The sequence below is a fragment of the Jaculus jaculus genome, chromosome 8 (genome assembly GCF_020740685.1).
Source record: "Jaculus jaculus isolate mJacJac1 chromosome 8, mJacJac1.mat.Y.cur, whole genome shotgun sequence".
Classification (NCBI taxonomy): domain Eukaryota; kingdom Metazoa; phylum Chordata; class Mammalia; order Rodentia; family Dipodidae; genus Jaculus; species Jaculus jaculus.
The window spans coordinates 95128645-95149756 of NC_059109.1; the positions used below are offsets into that span (position 1 = coordinate 95128645).

Genomic DNA, 21112 nt, shown 5'->3' on the forward strand with positions numbered 1-21112 from the left:
TGTGAAAGTAGCACATACTACTGAATTGTTGGTTTTAAAATTGTCAATTTAAACTTATTTGAATCTTATCCCAAATAAGAAAGCAAAACTAATAATATAATTTAAAGACATATACTCTGGAGCAATAATGCCTCCAAAAAAGGACATGGGTCCTATTTATGTTTTTTCATCTAAATTGCTTGCATTTAAACCACGTATGTAGTAGCATTTCTGGAAGCAGGATACTCATCCCCATGGTTACTCATATAACTTGGCTGCTAGAAGCCAAGGGCAGCACTGGGAAGGAGAGGGAGTGGTCTCGAAAGGAGAGAGAACATCCCATCAGAGGGAACATTAGGACTGATCTTGACTTTGGGGCAGAGCTCGCTTTCATTGCAGGGGTGCAGGAAAGAGGCCCCTGAGTGGGCTGAGGCCTGTCCCAGCTTCCAGTGCACCTAGAGAGCACTTCCTATTGCTTGTTGAATTTGGAGGGAGAGCATAGGCTCCTCTGTGATGAGCCAGGTACATTAGATAAAGGCTAATATTCTATGGGGCTTCTTTCCAACCTGCCACTTTAAGAGCACTACCTGCTGGCTGGCTGCCATCAAGAGATCTGCAGTCCTGGTCATAGCCTGCCCTGGCGTCAGTTAACTGCACCATTCATGCTTAGGATTTTTTGTGTTTGTGTGTTTGTAATTTTTTGCAATGCCAGGGATTGAATCTAGGGCCTCATGCATTCTAAGTAAGCATTCTGCCACTACATCTTCCACCCATTTCTTAGATTTTTTTTTAAAAAAATTAAAAGTATTGATCAACTTTAAGCATGTACCTTTCCTATAAATGCCATGGCATTCGTACTCCCAGCCTTTGCTGCCTTTAGAAAGTAGTACAGTGCTTTCTGGAGAGAAAAGGAACAGTGTTATTGCCAGTCACAAGTAAATCTTACAAGTAAATCTTTGAACCAAACTTGATTCATTCAATATGCATTTAAAAATGCCTATGAAGTAAGTACTTTGTTCAAGGCACTAATCCAAGTGCTACTTCAACCATAAACCTGAAGAGTAGGAATATATATATATATATATATATATATATATATATATATATATATATGTATGTATATATATACACATATATACATATATATATATATATATATACATATATATGCATAGGATAGATATATCACATATAATTTTAGAATGTGAAAGACTTGTTTTCTTCTCACATTTGGAAAAGCCTGATAGGCATGTGACTTTGTAGGAAGAGATGAATCCCAGCCATAGAGCTAAATAGTCCATTATTTGGAAAAGTAGGCTTCTATGTAAGACCATGTACTTATTTTATAAGACAGCTTCTACTGTAGTTGGCAGAACCCTCACGTTTTCAAAGCAGAGTAAAACCAGACACACCTGGCTGCCTGCTGAGAGCTGTCTTTCTGCAGAGGTAAGATTTCAGACAATTTCTTCTAAATCAAATTGAGGGAGCTGGGAAAGCATCCAGTTTCTCTAGGTTCTACCATCTTATCCAACAATGTAGACTACATGGGGAAAGGGCTCCTTATTCCTTGCTGCTACATTCTGTAGGCTTCCTCCTGTTTTTCTAGTACATCTTTGAGAAACCACATGGAGTGATAAAAGTGATCGATCCCAGGAATGAAGTTAAAGACAACTTTCTAAAGTGTCTTATTAGAACATCCTCTCTGTTCTTTGAAAATGTCTTGGCAGCTGGAGAGATGGCTCAGTACGTAAAGGTGCTTGCTTGTAAAACCTGCAGGCTTTGGTTCAATTTCCCAGTATTCTTGTATACCAGATGCACAAAGTGATACATGCACCTGGAGTTTGGTTGCAGTATCAAGAGGCCCTGATATGCCCATTTTCTCCCTCTCTCTTCCACTCTCTCTTCCTCTCCTTATAAATAATATTAAAAAATAAATGAAATAAAATCCAAGTGTGGTGGTTCATGCCATTAAATGAGTTTGAGGCCATCCTGAGACTACATAGTGAATTCCAGGTCAGCCTGGGCTAGAGTGAAGCCCTACCTTAAAAAATCAAAATAAATAAATATGTCAATAAAAATTGAACAAAGGTCTTGATTATATCAATGTACAATGATCTTTTCCTAAAAGAGGAGAATGTTTAGGGAAGAAATGTGGACAATTTTTTTACATGAAAATCTTCTCTAAAAATGTTACCTGCTTACTTGAAACATAATCCCTTGCTATTAAAGTCAGCCTTCCTTGTGGACAAAAGTAAAAATGCCACCTTTGATGAGTTTCATCCTTGTTACAGTTGTCAGTGTTGTCTTTCCTCTCCTCTCTGCTGTGAGATGAGAGTGAGGTCCACCACTTTAGCCTTTGACTCTGCTCAGGGCCTGGCCTGGGATTGAATTTTATATGTCAGAAAATAAACACCATTGGAGTTTATGAGCATTGGCGAATCTTGAAGCTGAAATGTTTTTAAGTACCTACTTGGTAGAGAAAGTTATAGCAAGATATGATTTGCCAAATTAGAGAACATCAATATTTTTTAAAAGGTGTCTTTTACAGATATTTCTCCCATCCAAGTATTAGCCAGGCCTGGCCCTGCTTAGCTTTCAAGGGCTGATGAGACTGGGTGCACTCTGTGTTCTCAGGGCACCCTGTCCTGTTCCTACCATGGCATTCACTCACTGGTTTAATCGTCTTCTTTTTTTTTGGATTTTCAAGGTAGTGTCTCACTCTAGCCCAGGCTGACTTGGAATTTGCTCTGTAGTCTCAGGGTGGCCTCGAACTCACAGCAGTCCTCCTACCTCTGCCTCTTGAGTGATGGGATTAAAGGCTTTTGTCACCACGCCTGGCTTTTAATCATCTTCTTATTTTGTCTTCCTGAATGTTAAAGCCTCTGGATTTAGCCTTGTATCTACCATATGCTAAGCACTCAGAAAATACTTTAAGAATGAATGAATGAATGAATATTTATGAATCTCTAAAACAAGAGAGCTAAACTTTAACCTTTATGGGACTTTATAGCTCAAGTATTAAGGTTCTAATAAATCATTTTCAAAGTCTAATCTAATGATTTAGCTCTTGATTATTTTGCAATGGAGTGTTCTGGAAAAAAAAATAAAAACTTGCTTCTGGGGAAAGATAAAAAAATAATCTACTAAAAAGTAAAGAAAAGACCTTGAATAACATGATCCCATAAAGAACAACAACCACCACCACAACAACAATGGATAGACATTACTCCACTCTCTTGGTTTACAGAACTTCAACTCTCAGTTGTTTCTTTGTAAATTTATCTATTCCAATGCTATTGCTTCAATTATATAAAAATGTATCAAGAGCCAGATGTGGTGGTGCACACCTTTAACCCCAGTACTTGGGAGGCTGAGACAGGAGGATTCTCATGAGTTTGAGGCCAGTCTGTAGCTACAGAGTGAGTAACAGATCAGCCTGGGCTAGAGGGCTACCCTACCTGGAATATACATACATACATATATATATATATATATATATATATATATATATATATATATATATATATATATGCTAAAAATACCATGTGAATGTACCATGGAAACCACTTTGATGGATATATTCATATGCCAACCTGAGTTCTTGCTCTCAAAGAACTTAAGGTGGGCCTGGGTTTGGAGTGCTTACCTAACATGCACAAACCCTGGGCCTGATCCCTAGCACTACAAAAACCAAATGTGGTAGCACAACCTGTGATCCAAACACTCAGGAGAGGGAGGTAAGAGGATCAGAAGTTCAAAGTCATCCAGGAAACTTTTTCTCAAAAGAAAATAAAAAGAATGTTAGATCAATTATTCACCTGTCCTTTATTTATTTAGCACCTATCATTGTATCTTTGCTGATTTTAAGACATACATCTCCTTCCCATTTTAATTAGGCCATTTCTTACTGCCAATGGCATATTATAATTTAAATTTCCATTGAAAGTTGTTTTATCTGTGTGTGTGTGTGTGTGTGTGTGTGGTGTGCACATATCTGTGTCCTTGTGGCACCCCATGTTCTCACCTGTTGTGGTGGTCCAGGGAGCTCACTTGCAATGGCTGGAGCAGAGTATTTTGCAACCTGCTCCATCGCTCTTCTGCCCCTCTCACTGTGAGCCAGGCTCTCACTGGTACTGGAACCTACTGCTTTTTGCAGGGCATGTTCGCATGGTTTTTGATATATTTTGTTTGTTCGAGGTAGGTTAGCCCTCTAGCCCAGGCTGATCTGTTACTCACTCTGTAGCTACAGGCTGGCCTCAAACTCATGAGGATCCTCCTGTCTCAGCCTCCCAAGTGCTGGGATTAAAGCTGTGCACCACCACATCTGGCTCTTGGTACATTTTTATGTAATTGAAGCAATAGCACTGGAATAGGTAAATTTAAGAAGAAGCAAGTGAGAGTTGAAGTTCTGTAAACCAGGACAGTGGAGTAATGTCTAACCATTTTTTTTTTTGTACTTTACAGGACCATGTTATTGAAGGTCTGGGAAACTACAAGACTTTTATTGGATTTTTTGTTTGTTTGTTTGTTTTGGTTTTGGTTTTCCAGGTAGGGTATCTCTCACTCTAGTTTAGGCTGACCTGGAATACCCTATGTAATCTCAGGGTGGCCTCAAACTCATGGCAATCCTCCTACCTCTGCTTTTCCTTCTGAGGATAGGGTTAAGGATGTGCACCACCATGTCCAGCTTATTTGCTTTTAAGTAGGTTATTTCTTTTTAAAACTTTGAAATTGGGTCAGTCATGATGGTGTTTACCTTTAATCGCAGCACTTGGGAGGCAGAGCTAAGAAGATGGCCAGGAGTTCAAGACCACCCTGAAACTACATAGTGAATCCCAGGTCAGCCTGGTCTGGAGCAAAACCCTGCTTGAAAACAAAATGAACAAACAAAAGAAACTTTGAATTCTCTTTCTCCAGAAATAAGTATTTTTTTTTTTCTCTCCAGAACTCTCCATTGCAAAGTAATCAAGAGCTAAATCATTAGATTAGACTTTGAAAATGATTTATTAGAACCTTAATACTTGAGCTATAAAGTCCCATAAAGGTTAAAGTCCAGCTCTCTTGTTTTAGAGATTCATAAATATTCATTCATTCATTCATTCATTCTTAAAGTATTTTCTGAGTGCTTAGCATATGGTAGATACAAGGCTAAATCCAGAGGCTTTAACATTCAGGAAGACAAAATAAGAAGATGATTAAAAGCCAGGTGTGGTGACAAAAGCCTTTAATCCCATCACTCAGGAGGCAGAGGTAGGAGGATTGCTGTTGAGTTCGAGGCCACCCTGAGACTACAGAGCAAATACCAGGACAGCCTGGGCTAGAGTGAGACACTACCTTGAAAATCCAAAACAAGGAAGACGATTAAATCAGTGAGTAGTGACAGGGCAGGGTGCCCTGAGAACACAGAGGAGGAGAACCAAGCCTGGAGACACTTGGACACACAGGGGTGCAGGCTTCACTCTGACTTACAAAGATACTCACCAGAGTCCAAGGCAATGCCAGACTGAGTGCGCCCAGTCTCATCAGCCCTTGAAAGCTAAGCAGGGCCAGGCCTGACTAGTACTTGGATGGGAGAAATATTCATAAAAGACACCTTTTAAAAAATATTGATGTTACTTAGTAGCAGAGGCCAGTAAGTTAAAAAGGAGACATAAAGGGTAGAGAAAGGAAGGGAGGAGGATACTTAATAGGTTGATATTGTATATATGTAATTACAATGATTGTAATGGGGGGGTAATATGATGGAGAATGGAATTTCAAATGGGAAAGTGTGGAGGTGGGGAGGGAGGGAATTACCATGGGATATATTTTATAATCATGGAAAATGTTAATAAAAATTAAAAAAAAATATTGATGTTCTCTAATTTGGCAAATCATATCTTGCTATAACTTTCTCTATCCAATGGATACTTAGATTATTCCAGACATTTCAGCTTCAAGATTCCCCAATGCTCATAAACTCCAGTGGTGTTCATTTTCTGACAAATAAAATTCACCCAGGCCAGGCCTTGAGCAGAGTCAAAGGCTAAAGTGGTAGACCTCACTCCCCTCTCATAGCAGAAGAGAGAGGAAACATAACCCTGACAACTATAACAAGGATGAAGCTCATAGAAGGTGGCATTTTTACTTTTGTCCACAAGGAAGGCTGACATTAGTAACAAGGGATTATGTTTTAAGTAAGCAGGTAACATTCCTGGAGAAAATGGGGTGGATAAAAAAAAGTCTATCTGAGCCGGGCGTGGTGGCGCACACCTTTAATCCCAGCACTCGGGAGGCAGAGGTAGGAGGATTGCCATAAGTTCAAGGCCACCCTGAGATGACAGAGTTAATTCCAGGTCAGCTTGGACCAGAATGAGACCCTACCTCAAAAAAACCAAAAAAAAAAAAAAAAAAAAAGTCTATCTGAGGAGGTGAGATGATGAGAATTGGGCTGTGAGGGATGAGAAGGGTGAGATGCAGACACAGTGAAGGCTAAAGGATCAGCTTCTGTGATGTCATATTTATGCTTGATTCTTCACTCTCCCCTTTGGATAACTAACTGTGTCTCCATTTATGTTCAGGCTCATTAGCCTGAGGAACAGAAAAGACCAGCCTGAGTTTGTCAGAGAGAATGCCTGAGCAGTGAGAACATTCTGGAATTAAACTCACCTCCCTGGGATGTCTGGTTGAGAAACCTGAGGTCCAACCTATGATTAGAAAGTTAGAGATGGGGCTGGAGAGATGGCTCAGCGGTTAAGACACTTACCTGCAAAGCCTAACAACCCAGGGTTCAATTCCCTAGTACCCACGTAAAGCCAGATACACAAAGTAGCTCATGCATCTGGAATTTGTTTGCAGTGGCTGGAGGCACTGGCACACTCATTCTCATTCTCTCTCTCTCTCTCTGCTTACAGATAAATAAATAAAAACTAAAGAGATTATGGGCTGGAGAGATGGCTTAGTGGTTAAGCTTGCCTGTGCAGCCTAAGGACCCCGGTTCAAGACTAGATTCTCCAGGACCCACGTTAGCAAGATGCACAAGGGGACGCACGCATCTGGAGTTCGTTTGCAGTGGCTGGAAGCCCTGGCGCGCCCATTCTCACTCTCTCAGCTCTCCCTCTTTCTCTCTGTGTCTGTAGCTCTCAAATAAATAAATAAATAAATAAATAAGAAACAACAAATTAAAAAAAAAATAAAGAGATTAAGGGACCTGAAAAATCATTAGCTTCTTCCTTCTTCCTGCTTTCAAAACAGATTCTAGAGGCTGTGTCTTTGGGGGCTGTCCAAAAAGAAATGAAATTTAATGGAAATAGTACTGATTTTAATGTTGTTGAGGGCTTGAATTCAAAGTCTGCTTCTTAAACAAACCTACGTTCCAGCTGTAAGCCTTGAAGTGATTTACTTTATCTCTGCAACCTCACACCTCATTTGTAAAACACACTGAAGCGCCTCTGTGAGTGGGCTGCTGCAGAGCCTGGCTGGTGTCCTGGCAATGCCCAGCTGTCCGGATGCATCAGCTGTAGCCCCCGAATCCCTCAGAACCACCAGGGCCTTGCACTTCTCCTGAGATGGTTCCAGCTTCCCTCTCCTGTTCATGTTGCCTGGGGCTGACTGGAAGTATATAATTTTGTGGGATTTTGTTGTTCTGTAAGAAAGACTGGTGCATCAACCTTCATGCCAATCAAAGTTAATGTTTGCCGGGCATGGTGGTGCCCACCTTTAATCCCAGCACTTGGGAGGTAGAGGTAGGAGGATCACCATGAGTTTATGGTTACCCTGAGACTACATAGTGACATAGTGAATTCCAGGTCAGCCTGAGCTAGAGTGAGACCCTACCTCGAAAAACCAAAAAAAAAAAAAAAAAAAAAAAAGTTCATGTTTAAGAGAAAGTAGAAAACATTTGCAGTTATACATCCTATGCTAACACGACAATTTTATTATAGGCTTAAATCTGACATGGGAGTGATCTTATGAATTCAGACCCTCTCATAAAACAAACTAAAATGTTGCTTATAATTAAAAAGGCTTAAAAAAAAAATCTCGGGTTGGAAAAATGGCTTGCTGGTTAAGGCACTTGCCTAAGGACCTAAGTTCAGTTCCCTAGTACCTATGTAAGCCAACATGCACAAGGTGGCACATGCATCTGGAGTTCATTTCCAGGGACTGTAGGCCCTGGTGCACCCAATTTCTCTGCCTCTTCCTCTCTCTCTCTCTTTCCTTTTCCAATAAATAAATAAAATATTTTTAAAACCTCTGAAAACTTTCTCTTAAACTATCTTGGGATATGTGTGTTATTTAAGTCACTGTTTATTTTATCACATGTTATAAAATTACCTGATGTTTACTGTACCTCATGTAAGGAAGAAAATATAGCACCAAAGACATTCATAGAATACAAATATGAAGTTGATAACTAACTTTTAAAAATAATAGTGTTTATTTTAAATGTTTTTTTTTTATTTATTTGAGAGAGAAAGAGACAGAGAGAGAAAGGAGAAAGAGAGAGAATGGGCATGCCAGGGCCTTCAGCCACTGCAAATGAACTTTAGACACATGTGCCCCCTTGTGCATCTGGCTTACATGGGTCCGGGGGAATCGGACCTGGGTCCTTTGGCTTTGCAGGCAAGTGCCTTAACTGCTAAGCCTTTTCTCAAGCCCATACTAACTTAAAAAAAATTATTTATGTATTTTAGAAGAGAGACAGCGAGGGGAGGTACATACATACATATATATATATATATATATATATATACATATACATATATATATATATATGGAGAAAGAGAGAGAGAGAGAGATCTCTCCCTATCTATCTATCTATCTATCTATCTATCTATCTATCTATCTATCTATCTATCTATCTTTATATGGTGAGAAAGAATGGGCACACCAGGGCCTCTAGCTCCAGCTGCTGCAAATGAACTCCAGATGCATGTGCCACTTTGTGCATCTAGCTTTCCATGCGTACTGGGAAATCAAACCTGAGTCCTTAGGCTTTGCAGGCAAGCGCCTTAACTACTAAATTATCTTTCCATCATCAATCATGAGCTTTTTAATGTGACTACCTTAGGAAGTAGTAACTTCCATCACATTTGTCAGTAGGATCATGTGAAACAGCTGCTTTTCTTTGAGACATTGAGTATAAGGCGCTTGTAAAATGACCAGCGCTGCAAAAGCATCTTGTAAAAAGAATCACCCTCACCTCCCCAGGTCTGTGGTGCTTGGGGTCTTGAAACCACAATGAGAATGTAAACAAGAACTTCTCCCATGATGCTGGCATTTTCATAAGAGGATCCATGTAGCTCAAGTTCATTTTCTCTTTTTCCTCCACTATACATTTGAATGGTTAGTTAATCCTCTAACCTTACCATGATAGGGCAAGGCTAAACAAAATGATAAAAAGGAGTTTTACAAAAATTCTTCAGCAGTTTCCTACTGGCATGCACCACCACAATCAGCAGAGTTGAACAAAAATGCTAGAGATGGGCCGGGCGTGGTGGCGCACGCCTTTAATCCCAGCACTCGGGAGGCAGAGGTAGGAGGATCGCCGTGAGTTCAAGGCCACCCTGAGACTGCAGAGTTAATTCCAGGTCAGCCTGGACCAGAGTGAGACCCTACCTCGAAAAACCAAAAAAAAAAAAAAAAAAATGCTAGAGATGCTTGGTGTACTTAAAATTGTAGTAAAGTGCAGTCTGTCCTCTCTTCTGGCCAAGTTGAGCTGCGTAAGCAGAGACTTCCCCCTGGACTTTGTGCAGCTGGCCTTTGAGGCAGGAGGATGTTGGAGGCCTGCATTTGGGTCAGTCTCTTAACACAATTCCAGCCTGATGGAGTAGGTGGGAGAAGAGGCTAGTCCTGTGGAGCATGGGGATCCTTAGCTCCAGCTGCTCCTCAGAAGTCACTGTCCCTTTGTGTTTGAAGGCAGGTAGAAAAGTGCTTTCCGGTGAATTTCATTTTTCCTCAGAAGCCAGGAAGCAGCTCTGAGGACAGCAGCAGCTGTGAGCTTTCCCTAGCAACTTTTCTGCCTGTCCCGCTTCCTTTTTACACTGTCCCTCCAGCCTCCCTCACTTCCCCATACCTCTGAATTTGGAGACTGACTTACATAGTAATCCTGGTCTAGGCCTTTCCTCCCAATTAGATGTAATTGTCCAAGAGATACCTAGGAACAAGGTTTTTGAAAATGATTTTAGCAGCAATATTAATTTCAGTAAAGAAAAGAAAACATTACTTGGTGATTTTACTGTAAAATGTTGATTCACTTCCATACAATTGGCATGTTTTGAAAAAGGGAAACATTCCAGACAGTGTCTTTTAATTAGGCACCTGGTTGCTGTGGGGCATATGTCTTCCTCAGTGTCAGGAAGCTGGCCAGTGTATAGCAACAACGGGGCACATGGACCTATGGGCCTTAGTCCATAGTTAAGTTTACACAAGTCTGTCTCATTCTGAAACACAAAATACTTCTGAATTCTTACAGGAGTTATCAATATTAAAACCAATATTGCAGGTGCTAGTTTTCCATACTTAAACCTAAGCTTAAAATTTTTTTATTTATTTGCAAGTAGGGAACGAGAATGGGCATATCAGGGCCTCCAGCCATTGCAAATTCCAGATGCATGCACCATTTTGTGTATCTGTCTTTACGTGGGTACTGGGGAGTGGAACTGGGGCTGGTAGGCTTTGAGGACAAATACCTTTAACGACCAAGTCATCTCCCCAGGCCCAAACCTACGTGTTCTTTTTTTTTTTTTTTTTTATGGTTTGTCGAGGTAGAGTCATGCTCTCTAGCCCAAGCTGACCTGGAATTCAATATGTAGTCTCAGGGTGGTCTTGAACTCAGAGCAATCCACCTAACTCACTCTGCCTCCTGAGTGCTGGGATTTAAGGCATGCGCCACCACACCCAGCCAAACCCAAGTTTTTAAATAGTAATTCTTTCAGGGAAAAAGGAAAAAAAAAAAAATCTTGTTACTACTATGGCAACTAGCTCTCCAGTAGACCAAAGGAATCGCAAGTGTCAGGGAGCAAAGTAGGGTCAAGAGGAGAAGATGTCTCTTTCTGTTCCCATCCAAGGGGGGGGGGGTGGACATTGCTAATACTTCTAGCAGTCAGAGAATGGGGCCTTTTATAATTTACATGTTCTGAGAATTCAATTTCTTCTGTATACATTACTTGTATCTGAACATCTCCTCTTTCTGCCAGAAACTTATAGTATTGGTAGATGTCCCAATCCAGAATCTCAGTGTTAGAACTCAGATTTTCAGGTCTCTCAGTTAGTCTCACTTTTTCCACTGGAACACCTTCACTTTTTTCCAATTTATCAGCAACTGTGAATAGAAACAAGTCAGAAAACAGCTAGAACACACAGATAAGTGTTAACAGTCAACTTAGTGGAAACACTGTCAGGTATATATGTTGGTCAGAACTCTGGTCTACTAATAGGGTGATTCATGGGAAACAGAAAATTTCTGAGTTTTGTTTAATTGGTTCTGAAAAATGTGCAAAAAAGGTCTGCTTCTTTGAAAGCCATTCATACATATGTGTGTGTGTAATATATATATATATATATATACATATATATATATATATGTTTTTCGAGGAAGAGTCTTGCTCTAGCCAAGGGGACCTAGAATTTACTATGTAGTCTCAGGGTGGCCTTGAATTCATGGTCATCCTTCTACCTCTGCCTCCTGAGTGCTGGAATTAAAGGCATGTGCCACCACGCCCAGCACCATTCAAATGTTATCAACATACATCAGATTTCTCTGAAAACCTTGGCCAAGAGGCTCCTTGCCCTGTATGCTCACCTTTCCTGAGACAGTCACTACAGTGTAAGCACACTAACTACTCCTTAGTTAGTTCTTACAGTCTCTGAAAATATAACAAAGATAAGCATGATTGAACATACCTTATTATACAGAGCATCTTACATTCAAAACCCTTATTCTTTCTATGCTCAGTTGTGAAGATACAGGTGTAGATGTAATTCTGAATGCAGAAATTAACCAAATGGACTTTCTTCAACCTCTTAGAAGACTTTTATTTAAAACTGTCAACTAATCTGTGTCAGTGATGGGGTGAGCAACCTGAACATGCTTCTAGGAGCACAGAGTAACCAAGGGCAGGGCGATAGAAGAATGACTGCTTGAACTGTCCCCACGTGGAGTGACCTGCATTCATTTCACTAGGAATTTTAACAAGCCATCTAACATTTTAAACACTAGTCTATGTGGAACTGCCTCATAGTTATGGTGCTCCATTTACATTCTCAGGTTAGGAACTGCACGTTACAAAAACAAGAGAAACAAATGTTTGGAGGTAAGTCTTAGGAAAATTCAAAGATGAGCAATCATTTAGAAGTTTTGTGAACGACCCAGGAAGCAAAACCTACATTGTTTTTTAAATATTATAATATGGCACATGTTATGAGCATATCATTTAATATTTTTATAAATATTTGCCAACTGGTGTTGACTTTTTTTTAAATTGCTTGGCAAGTCTTTTATTTCTAGTGTTGGGGGACTGCAGCCAGGGTTTTGTGCATACTAGGCAAGTGCTATACCATTGAACTATACCCTGATCCTCAAGTCCATTTATGTTAAAAAGAGGGAGAGAAAGAAAGAATTACTCACTATAATCTGCCACTTTCTTGTAATGATTTAGGGCAACTTCACAATTCTGTATGACATTGATTCCTGACAAATATTTGTACCCCTAAAATATAAGCATATATTCTTAATATTTAGATAAGATTATAGTTATAATACACATATTTTTGGCCCAAGAATATTTAATTTACAAACCAAAATCATCTGGGACACCATGCTTCCTCCAGCACTTCCAAATGTGTAATATACCAGTGCCTATGGTATAAGAGGACAAAATCATACTGGTTTTGTAAATTTGGAGTTCAATTTAAGCACTACTTTTTATTTTATTTTATTATTAACTAGTTTTGTACTCAGAAAATATAGTCAATTTGGTACCATTGTTAGGCTCTTCCATGTCCTATCCTCTCCCTCGGCCCCTCTTGTTGAGGTATATGGGTCGTGCATTGTGGAGTTAGCCCACAGTTATGGGGAGGATAAATGTCTCTGCAAATCATGACCAAATATGTGGCTCTGACATTATTTCCAACCCCTCTTCTGCAAAATTTCCCTGAGCCATGTTGGGTTCATTTTTGGTCTGCTTCAGTGATGAGGTATTAGGGGCCTCTGGATCTCTGGATCTCTGATTTGGTAGGAGTTGATTTTTCTCTGAGTTGATTTCCTTCACCCTTGTAAGCACTGTTTTTTGTTTTTTTTTTTAAATTTTTTTAAAAATTTATTTATTTGAGAGCGACAGACACAGAGAGAAAGACAGATAGAGGGAGAGAGGGAGAATGGGCGCGCCAGGGCTTCCAGCCTCTGCAAACGAACTCCAGACGCGTGCGCCCCCTTGTGCATCTGGCTAACGTGGGACCTGGGGAACCGAGCCTTGAACCGGGGTCCTTAGGCTTCACAGGCAAACACTTAACCGCTAAGCCATCTCTCCAGCCCAGCACTGTTTTTTTTTTTTTTTTTTATCCCTACCCCAGTAATGAACTTCGAGCTACTCCACAATAAATTCCAAATTTCAGCCTATTCTGTTAATATGGCTGTCATTTTGGGGGAATTATGAGGTTATGTGATATATGATAAAGGCATCATCATAAAATCTACATAAAGTAGGTATTAACTACCTTTAATATGGATCCTGAAATAGAAGACTCTAAGAAACTTGTGGCAGAAATCAATGAGTTTCTCTGTTAAAGGTGCTTTTTTTGTTTGTCTGTTTAGTTTTTCAAGGTAGGGTCTTACTCTAGCTCAGGCTGACCTGGAATTCACTATGTAGTCTCAGGCTGGCCTCGAACTCACAGCGAACCTCCTACCTCTGCCTCCTGAGTGCTGGGATCAAAGATTTGTTCCACCATGCCTGGCTGTTGAGAGGCACTTTTAACTACCACAGTAGGCTGAGCCTCAATAAGAATAAATTCCAAATGTTCTACAGCCTTAGCCATCAGGGAAATGCAAATTAAAATTGAGATTCCATCTCACTCCTGACAGAATGCCCATCATCAAGAAATCAAATGTCAATAAATGCTGACAAGGATGAGAAAAAAGAGGAACTCTTCTACACTGTTGGTGGGAATGCAATCTAGTCCAGCCATTGTGGAAATCAGTGTGGAGGTTCCTGAGACAGCTAAAAATAGAATTACCATATGACCCAGCTATACCACTCCTAGGCATATATCCTAAGGACTGTTCTCACTACCTTAGAGATACTTGTTCAACCATGTTTATTGGTGCTCTATTCACAATAGCTAGGAAATGGAAACAGACTATATGTCTCTCAACCGATGAGTGTGTAATGAAGATGTGGCACATTTATACAATGGGGTTCTATTAGTGGTAAAGAAAGAAAAATGAAATTATGAAACTTGCCCGGAAAAGGACAGACCTGGAAAAGATAATAGTGAGGTAACCCAGGCCCAGAAAGCCAAATGCTACATGTTTTCTCTCATATGTAGATCCTAGTTATAAATGTTGAAGACTCCATATACTTGGGCTGCAAGGTCACTGAGAAATCTTACTGGAGCTGAGCTAAAAACCTCTTCCCTGTAGACCAGCTGACATAAAGCTCATAAAAGCTATGCTGCATGCAGCTCCATGGGAGAGAGAGAAGAGGAGATATACAACAGTGGACACTGCAAGCCTTAAGTTTGGCCAGCCAGGCCAAATGAGCCAACAGGTGCAATAGTGGCATGTCTGTTATGGGGAAAGCAAACCACTCTCTAATTGGACTGAAGGCCTGCTCCATGGGAGGGAATGCATGCCTGGTACTGAAAACCTATGACGAGGAGGTCATGATCCCTAGTGGTGTAACATCTGCTGATGTCTGACTAAATGCATATATTATGCTCACCAAACTGCCCAGGTAAGTACTTCTCTTAATGTTCATACCCATAGATTAATGCTACTCTCACTTTTGGTTAGAGAATCTTCTCTTTTCAGATGGTGGCGACCTCTGGGATGACTCAAAAGGCATCATAGTGCTGAGAAGAAGTGACAGAGGAGTGCTCAGCACTGAAACATCTCTATCATACCTTCCAAGGCTCAGGGTCCATTGTGAAAGAGATGATGGGAAGAATATAAGAGCCAAAGGAAGGATAGGACTCCTTCTAATAAATTCTTCCAGACACAAAATGGCATGGATATCCCATGACCTCACAGTGCCTGGAACTACCTACACATGACCATTATAATAGGAGTAAAAGATGATGACATCAAAATAAAAGAGGGACTGATTGAGAAGGGGAGAGTATTTGATGAAGAGTGGCATTGTGAAGGTGAAAGTAAGGGGAAGGGAATTTTCATGGTTTATTGTCTATAGTTATGGAAGTTTTCAATACAGACGAATAGATCAAGCCAGACATGGTGACATATGCTTTTAATCTTAGCACTTTGGGGTTGAGGTAGTAGCATCACTGTGTTTGAGGCCAGCCTGGAGCTACAGAGTGAGTTCTAGGTCAACCCTGGGCTAGAGTGAGAGAGCCTACCTTAAAAAAAAAAGTCAATTCTACTCAATGGCCCCTTTAAAGAAATCAGTTTTGTTTCAGAAAAAAAGGAGCATTAACTTTACCTTGGCTTGGTCATATTCCATTCCTATTCCATAAGAAGATAAGAATCCTAGTGCCTAAAGGGCAAAAGAAAACACAAAGCTGAATAAATCAATTTGCCTCACAATTTTTCTTATCTATGCTGATTTTTTACATTTCACATTCTTCTTAATAATTTGTATTGTTGAGTTATTTCTTATACCATAACAAAGTGCTTTTCCTAAAGCTATGAGATTTTGTATGAACATCATGTGAGACTTTGTCAAATGTCAAATATGTCAAGAGACACTAAGGCGCACTAATTCAGTCACAAGCACCTTAGAAAATTAGTAATTGCATTACACTTTCAAGGACACAGTATTGTGCTGCTTTTTAAATAAGGGATTTGGCTCTAGAGGGTTTGTTTTTCTCAAAAGCACAGTAGTCATAGCACATGGTTTAGAAGCATAACATGTCATTTACACAACACATACACTGATCTTCTATGATTCTGCAAGTATTCAAATACCTTCTTCTTTATCTTTAAAAGCTCCCCTAGAAAAGAAATAAACTGCGAACACTGCCATTAAAGATGGATGGCGCCTACAGTCCTGCTCCTCTTTTAACCTCATAATGCATATTTAAAATGGCTACACTGGCTCTTTTTAAGGACATCTCTAGCCAATATTAGATTTATTTTTTTCTTGCAACTTCTGGCAATTCTTGATTCTGCTTAATTTAGAATATAGTTTAGTTATGCATAAACTTTGACAGTAAACAAATATTCTGACCTTTAAAGAAGGCATTGTTTTATTTAGTTAGGTTTGTATTTTGAGACACTCTTGTATCATTTTGTGCAGAGCTAGGATACTTTTTGGTCTGGTCCTCTTAGCAAACTATGTGAGCCCAGGAAGGTGTGAAGTGGTGGGTGTGAGAATTAGATTTCAACTCTATGAATAGGTAGATTCCTGTGTACAAAGCTCAGTCTAAAGAGTACACATGGGCCCGTGCGCACGCGCAGACAGGAGCGGGGTGCTTGGTGCTGTGGCGGTGTGGTTGAGTAGGGTGCTGCCGGAGTCCCGTGGCCCTCGGAAAGCCCGCGTAGCCACTGCCGCCGCCTCCTGTCCTCAGCATGTTCCTTACGCGGTCCGAGTACGACAGGGGCATGAATACTTTTTCTCCTGAAGGAAGATTATTTCAAGTGGAATATGCCATTGAGGCTATCAAGCTCGGTTCCACAGCCATTGGCATCCAGACATCAGAAGGTGTATGCCTAGCAGTGGAGAAGAGAATTACCTCCCCACTCATGGAGCCTAGTAGCATTGAGAAAATTGTAGAGATTGATGCTCATATAGGTTGTGCCATGAGTGGGCTAATTGCTGATGCTAAGACTTTAATTGATAAAGCCAGAGTGGAGACACAGAACCATTGGTTCACCTATAATGAGACTATGACGGTGGAGAGTGTGACCCAGGCTGTGTCCAACCTGGCTCTACAGTTCGGAGAGGAAGATGCAGATCCAGGTGCCATGTCTCGCCCATTTGGAGTAGCTCTGTAATTTGGAGGAGTGGATGAGAAAGGCCCCCAGCTGTTTCATATGGACCCATCTGGGACCTTTGTACAGTGTGATGCCCGAGCAATCGGCTCTGCTTCAGAGGGTGCCCAGAGCTCCTTGCAAGAAGTTTACCACAAGTCTATGACACTGAAAGAAGCCATCAAGTCTTCACTCATCATCCTCAAACAAGTAATGGAAGAGAAGCTGAATGCAACTAACATAGAGCTAGCCACAGTGCAGCCTGGTCAGAATTTCCACATGTTCACAAAGGAAGAACTTGAAGAGGTTATCAAAGACATTTAAGGAGGAGTGACCCTCAGAACTTCTCTGGGATAATTCAGTTCTCCTACTTGCCCTTAAATTTTATTTCCAACTCTTGGAATATCTCCAGCATATGTGCATTTTTTTATGATGTCTGTACATAACAGCAGTTCCGAAATAAAGAAGATTTAAAGTAAAAAAACAAAAAAACAAACAAAAAAAAAAAAAAAAGAGTACACATGGGGCCAGGTGTGGTGGCACACGCTTTTAATCCCACTGCTCAGGAGGCTGAGGCAGGAGGACTGCTATTTGTTCCAGGCCAGCCTGAGACTGTATAATGAATTCCAGGTCAGCCTGGGCTACAGTGAGACTCTATCTTGAAAACAAAAACCAAACAAAACAAAAAGACAAGAGATTTTGAGTTAGTTCTCTGGAGTGCCCAACTTTACCTTTATTTTATTGTATTTTATTTCTTTATTTATTGCTGCTTCAAGCAAGTCAAAGACACTAGAGAAAGCAAAGAGGTGTGTGGCTGTCATGAAGTAAGCTGTGCTGGCTATTGTCAGCAGTGTCCTGTTTCTTTACACCTGGGCTTTGTCACCTAACATTCTGTGATCATCAGTTTTTAGTATTCTGTCTTTTTTCTGAGATAAAGGTGAGAGATGAAATGGATTATAAAATGATCAAATCTTAATCCAGTAAGGAGACAGGCTGTGAATTGAGGGAAGCTATTTAACAGGGGTGATGGGCTGGAGAGATGGCTTAGCAGTTAAGCGCTTGCCTGTGAAGCCTAAGGACCCTGGATTGAGGCTTGATTCCCCAGGACCCACGTTAGCCAGATGCACAAGGGGGCGCATGCATCTGGAGTTCGTTTGCAGAGGCTGGAGGCCCTGGCGTGCCCATTCTCTCTCTATCTGCCTTTCTCTCTCTCTCTGTAACTCTCAAATTAATAAATAAAAATGAACAAAAGATTTAAAAAAAACAGGGGTGATATTGTTAATAATTTCAGAGGTTTTTAAAGGCCAAATTCTGAAAATTAGTTTATAAAACTAGATTCTGAATTCATCCATTGTCCTGTGGGTTATTTATTTGCGCGCGCGTGTGTGTGTGTGTGTGTGCGTGTGTGTGTGTGTGTGTGTGTGTGTGTGTGTTTATGGGCATGCCAGAATCTCTTGCTGCTGCAAGGGAACGCCAGTCTAGCTTTAAGTGGGTGGCTGAGGAGTGTAACTCCAGGCCAGCAGGGTTTGCAAGCAAGGGCCTTTAACCAGAGTCACTTCCTCAGCCCACATGCTATGGTTTTAAAGAAAATATTATAGTCATTTGGATTTAATGGGAAAAGTTAAGTGTCAAGAATATTTTGCTATATTTCAAGGTAAATTATTCAGGTTCCATAATAACAATTTAAAAATTAAATATTCTTCCTTTTACTTTTTATATAAGAAATTGTTAAAGGAGACAAAAGAGTAAGCACTTTCCCTTTAATTATTGTACAACTCTTGAAAGCACCTGTGATCATTACTTCAGCTCAAATTGCATTCCAGAGAAAAGGGTGAATCAACTCTAATGAGCAACTCAGATATTGCCTGTACTCTTAACACAAAAAAGCATTAACATCACGAAGAAATGCTCTACACAGTTAAGATTAGAATTATCAAAGTAGTTATTGGGTTGATACTAAAAATGAGTTTTCATTAGTAGCATAGTGCTAATAATGATAGTCCTTTCAGGAAACTCTTCAATAACTCAAATTAAAATAAGTGAAGAATATGTGGAATCTTTGCCATGTTTTGTGATTCTTCACAAAACATGGTAAAATATACTCAAGAATGTATTTCTCTTTTACATACCAATTGTAGTTATTTAAAAAATATTTTTATTTATTTATTTGAGAGAGATAGAGGCAGAGAGAGAGAGAGAGAGAATGGGCATTCTCGGGCTTCCAGCCATTGCAAATGAACTGCACATGCATTGTTCCCTTGTGCATCTGGCTTATATGGGTCCTGGGGAATCAAACCTGTATCCTTTGACTTTTCAGGCAAGTGCCTTAGCTGCTAAGCCATCTCTCTAGCCCAGTTGTAGTTATTTTTACATGCTAGAATGAATTTTTTATAATTCATACTAAAACTGTCTTGTACTATGTAACCAAGAAGTGCATTATCTAAGCAAATACATTTTTTATGTTTTTTTTTTTTTTTTTTTGAGGTAGAGTCTCTCACTCTAGCCCAGGCTGACCTTGCATTTATTGTGTAGTCACAGGCTGGCCTTGAAGTCACAGTGATCTGCCTACCTCTGATACTTGAGTGCTGGGATTAAAGGCATGTGCCTCCATACCAGGCTAGCAAATAACTTTAAAAATATATATATTTAAAGCTGTTTTGATTTATGTTTTTTACAAGCAGAGAGAGATAAAGAGATGAAATACAGAGAAATGGGCATTCCAGGGCCTCCAGCTGTTGCAAATGAATTCCAGATGCATGTGCCACTTGATGCACCTGGCTTTTCATGGGTACTGGGGCATCAAACCTGGGTCCTTAGGCTTTGCAGGCAAGCGCCTTAAGTGTTGAGCCATCTCCCCAGCCCAGCCCATCAAATAACTTTAAAAATATATTTAATTAATTTATTTATTTGAGAGAGAGAAAGAGGGCAGGAGAGAGAGAGAGAGAGAGAGAGCAAGAGCATGCCAGGGCCTCTAGCCACTGCAGACAAACTCCAGATGCATGCGCCCCCTTGTGCATCTGGCTTACCTGAGTCCTGGAGAATCGAACTGAGATCCTTTGGTTTTGTAGGCAAATGCCTTAACCACTAAGCCATGTCTCCAGTCTCAGATAACTTTTTTAATAACAAAGAATACATACCTATGAATAAAACATTTAGAAAAAGAAAGACCAGAAAGTACTTTTTTTTTTTTTTTTGGTTTTATGAGGTAGGGTCTCACTTTAGCTCAGGCTGACCTGGAATTCTCTATGTAGTCTCAGGGTGGCCTCGAACTCACGGCAATCCTCCTACCTCTGCCTCCCGAGTGCTGGGATTAAAGGCATGCGCCACCACGCCCAGCTAGAAAGTACTTTTTTAAAAGAAAAATTAGCCATAAATTGTCCCAACCACTTAGAGGTGACCAGTGACAGTTTAAAGTTTAAGGCTAATAAAGTGAATGATCCATTTTTTTTTTTTGATTCTTAAACAAATGAAGTACAGTTCTGCAAATGGCAAATTAAAAGGTAAGTCTATTGAGAATAGTTATCAATATAAAATATTTTTTTTCTAGTTAGGAATTTCTGCCTCACAAGTGAGAATCAGAGAAATAAAAAAAAAAAGATATAATTTATGTACCATTGCCTAAATAAAGCACACTATTTTACAGGACTTCTAGAGTATGGCCTCTTGGGAATTTCTTCAGTTTCTACCACTTTCATCAAGACTGCTATATTAGTAGTTTTTGGTCTTTGGAAGGTACAGCATCTTTGAAAATCACCTCAGTGGGCCATCTTCATTGCTTTTGTTGTCCTTCCAAAGATTTCCTTTCATTTATTTGGATTTTGGTATTATTTAAGGTTTGTGAAAAGAAATAGCTATGTCTCTGTCTTCCATTATACATAATTCCACCCCTCCATGCCACTTTATAAAAGGAATTATCCTTTTTGTTTTTCTTTGTTAATTTGGGTCTCTATTAGAGTTATGACACTCCAGGTTCCTCTACTGTATCTCAGAATTTCTGTTTTCCCTTTT

At 40.0% G+C, this 21112-nt stretch overlaps 2 protein-coding genes across 2 annotated transcripts in view; one reads left to right on the forward strand and one right to left on the reverse strand.

Moving 5' to 3' along the window:
- The window catches only part of Sel1l2 (SEL1L2 adaptor subunit of ERAD E3 ligase), a 76425-nt gene that overhangs the window by 45181 nt on the left and 10132 nt on the right, over window positions 1-21112 (reverse strand). The window contains exons 3-8 of the mRNA XM_045157039.1: window positions 15615-15668; window positions 12758-12817; window positions 12587-12668; window positions 11127-11281; window positions 10058-10114; window positions 809-877 (exon numbers count right to left, since the gene is read on the reverse strand). Coding sequence (XP_045012974.1) covers window positions 809-877; window positions 10058-10114; window positions 11127-11281; window positions 12587-12668; window positions 12758-12817; window positions 15615-15668 — 477 coding nt within the window. The remainder of the gene's footprint in view (window positions 1-808; window positions 878-10057; window positions 10115-11126; window positions 11282-12586; window positions 12669-12757; window positions 12818-15614; window positions 15669-21112) is intronic.
- Window positions 16588-17586, forward strand: LOC101598392 (proteasome subunit alpha type-5-like). The gene has a single exon (XM_045156863.1). It carries the CDS (start codon window positions 16703-16705, stop codon window positions 17126-17128), a length of 426 nt encoding a protein of 141 aa, XP_045012798.1. The 5' UTR covers window positions 16588-16702; the 3' UTR covers window positions 17129-17586.